The following is a 3,258-nucleotide window of genomic DNA, read 5'->3' as shown; positions in this document are numbered from 1 at the left end:
AGGTTCGGCCTTTCACGGGGCTCAGCCTCTCCTGTGCTTGGCCTCTACCGGGGCTCAGCCTCTCCTGTGCTTGGCCTCTCCCGGGGCTCAGCCTCTCCTGTGCTTGGCCTCTCCTGGGGCTCAGCTTCCCTCCAGCTCATCCTTTCCGGGGCTTGGCCTCTCCCGGGCTCAGCTCTGTATCTGGGGCTTGAATTAGGGGCTTTTTCTTTCCGTTGGGCTTTGAGGTTGGGGATGGGCGCATCATCACTTCCTTTGGCTGAAATTTTAGTTGCAAAAGTCGCAAGTTCCCTTCTTCAGGTTTTGTCTGAAGGGCTTCCTCAAAGCCAGACCGCTCCTGGAGTGAGCGAAATCATGTGGAGGCTGATGTTCAGAAGCAGAAAGCTGCCGGGCTTGGTTGGTGTGCTCGCCGCCCTGGGTCTAGAGGGGCGGGCTGCGGATGCACCCTGTGGACTGACGGAGACTTTCTCCCCTCTGCTTTTACAGAGCAAAGGCCACGCTGCCCCGCCGGAGACCCAGCCCGCCGCGCCCGTGGAGGTAAGAGGCGCCGCCGGTCGGTCCCCTCCGCGTGCCACGGGGCCACGCGGGAAGTCTGCTTCCATTTCCAAAGTGCGTCTGCCGTGGCTGTGGCTGTCGCGTACCGCCCAGGGCCTGGCAACGCCAGTGCAATGGCTTTCGGACGGGCCGTTACAGTGACACGTTTCTCTTCATCCTGTGTGAAGCCCGGAGTGGGGCGGTGCGTGGGGCGTGCGTGTGTGCTGAACGGGACACGTCGTCTTGCCGTGTGTTGCGATTGTGGCTTTATTCGGAGCCCGTGGCCCCGGCAGGTGTGTGCGTGTGTGTAGAGGTGCCGTTTTATCCACATTTCTTTCACGGCTGTTCGTGCCTTCTGAATAAGCTGGGGTCGCGAGTGGTGCAGAGCCCTCCCAGCCGGACTCCCGGGCGCTGGGGCTGGCCCCGTGCAGCATGTGCCCTGGAACCACGGGCTGCGGCCGGGAGCGGGTCCCGCCCAGGTGTCAGTGGCGGCTGTTGCAGTGGTTGGGCTGAGGGCTGCTGGCAGGGTGGCGGGCACGTTCTGTTCCAGCGGCTCTCCACCCGTGACAGGAGGGGCTGCTTTCAGTGTCGTGGCCTGGCCATGTGACTGAGCAACGACGCTGCCTGGAGGAGGGGTGCCACTGTCACGTGGTGCTCAGGGTAAATGCCGACTGTGGTGTGGCGCAGACCGGGGCTCATCCTGGTGGCTACCGGGCAGTCCTCTGAAACGTGGTTCTGGGGGACCAGCAGTTAGCGTAGTGGCTATGTCGCTGGACTCCCATGAAGTCAACCGTGGTTTGAGTCCCGGACTCGGTGGCTTAAACTCACGCCGGGCACGTGTGCGTGTGTGCCCAAGACCCCGAGAGGAGAATGGAGGAGGATGGAGGATTGCGGCATGGCCATCCCCCCTGGGGGGTGATTTCTCGCTTTCTGTCTCTCTGTCTCTGTCTGTCTGTCTGTCTGGCAAGCGCACATGCCCTATAGCAAAAACCTCTCCAAAAAAAACCCCAAAATACTGTGGCTCTGGCTACGCTGGTGCCAACCGTGCGCTGACACGGGACAGACCACTCCTGGATCCGGCAGCTCAGGTTTCCTGAGAGGAGGACAACCCCACAGAGGCCTGGCCGGGCAGAGGGCGGCACTCGCCTGCAGAGAGGAGCTGTGTCCCGGACAGGCTTTGCAGCACTCCTTGGTCCGCAAGGCCTGCGGGTTGCAGCCCAGCTGTCAGGCCCAGTGCCCTGGAGTTCCGTCGGTGACACCTGTGGCGCCCGTGTGGCAGGAAAGTGTTTCCTCTGACCTCTGACATGAAGGACAGTTGGCGAGAGATTCCTGACAGATTCTCTTGCAGACTGGAGCTCCTTCTCAGGTCTTGAGAGCGGACGGCTGGTGCTCACAGGTGTCTGCCACGTGAGCTCTCAAGCGGGGTTGGGCCGTTTCAGTGAGAGGCTAGACACACCCCCGAATACCGTCCCGACCACATCTGAACGTCGGTGACAGGAACGTCTGGCCCTCAGTCTTCTCACAATCTCTTTTCTGTCCAGTTCCGCGTGATCGGGGAAGGAAAAGCCAAGCGCTAGGTGGCAGTTCTCTGCGAGAGTCATTTGGCTTTATGGGGAGGCTCGAGGAGCTGGCCTCCCGGGAAGCCCGAGTGCTCCTCCACCTGCACACAGCACTGCGTGTCCAGCTGGCCACGGCCACCAGACTGCACGGCACCCCGCGAGGGAGGCCTGCTTACTGCCGGGAACGAGACAGGGTCTGCTGGGCGATGGGGCTGGAGGACAGGACGGCGATGTCCTGGTGGCCCATTTGAGTGGCTCCACTCTCCAAGGGCATCACCCACAGGACCTCCCCCAGGAGAGCCACTGTGGCCGTCAGATCGCACTGGGCCAGGCCCAGGAGGGCCCAGGTGCGATGTCGCAGCTGCGGTCTGCCCTAGACAGGTTAAAGCTCGCATGAGCTTTCCAGATGCACCCTGAGCGAGGCAGGCGGGATAAGACTGGGATCGGACCTCACGCAGCATCGTCTGCGAGACTTCCCAAAGGAGGAGGCGCTGGCCGGGTGTGGTGACTGGCGAGGTCGGCCGTTCCCTCTGCCGGCTCTGCCCGGCCTTCTGTCCCCACCTCCCGTACGTTGGAATCAGCTTCTGCAAAGGTCCGTGCCGTACGAGGGAGGCTGCGCCGCTGCGAGCCCTGGCAGCAGCCTCCGGGGCACAAGGAGGCCCCGCCCTGATGTGAGGAGTGCTGTCTCCCACTCACAGGGCGGGGGCGTAAGTTAGCACGGCCGTTCGGGAACTGGGGGGTGCTGATGACAGAACCGCCACCTGAGCCGTCACCCCACCAGGCCTGTACCCAAGGGAGGGAAGTCGGGGGTCGGGGCGGCGTCCGAGCTCCAGGCTGGCTCCGTGGTTCCGGGTGCAGGATCCACGTGGCTGACGTGGCTGACGTGGCTGACAAGCACAGTGGCCTGCGTGCTTCAGTGCCCCAGATCCCGCAGGACGGAGGAAGGGAGGAGAAGGAAAGGATTGGGAGAGGACAGACCGTCTGTCTCTCTGTCTCTCTGTCTCTCTGTCTCTCTCTAGTGAGCACTTGTGCCCCCGACAGGAAAACAAAGGTTCTCTGTGCCCAGTGCTCACGACCTAGTGGCAGGGGCCAGGTATGCCACAACCTCCATGTCCGCCCACAGAAGACGGCTGGAGGGGACAGGCTACGTGCTCACGATGGATGCCAT

General features: G+C 62.8%; 1 protein-coding gene across 2 annotated transcripts in view; it reads left to right on the top strand.

Moving 5' to 3' along the window:
• RPS6KA2 (ribosomal protein S6 kinase A2) overlaps window positions 1-3,258 on the top strand; it is a 336,349-nt gene that overhangs the window by 62,286 nt on the left and 270,805 nt on the right. The window contains exons 1-2 of one of the 2 annotated variants that reach the window (XM_027773360.1): window positions 376-393; window positions 484-534. Coding sequence is in view for 1 of the 2 variants with exons in the window: in XM_006152264.1 (XP_006152326.1) it covers window positions 484-534 (51 nt within the window). In the remaining variant the exon portion in view is untranslated. Of the gene's footprint in view, window positions 1-375; window positions 394-483; window positions 535-3,258 lie in introns of those variants that run through there. The other variant, XM_006152264.1, reaches the window with a different exon arrangement.

Source organism: Tupaia chinensis, unplaced genomic scaffold (assembly GCF_000334495.1).
Source record: "Tupaia chinensis unplaced genomic scaffold, TupChi_1.0 Scaffold000346_1, whole genome shotgun sequence".
Taxonomy (NCBI): Eukaryota; Metazoa; Chordata; class Mammalia; order Scandentia; family Tupaiidae; genus Tupaia; species Tupaia belangeri.
This window is presented reverse-complemented; position numbering and strand designations above follow the sequence as displayed.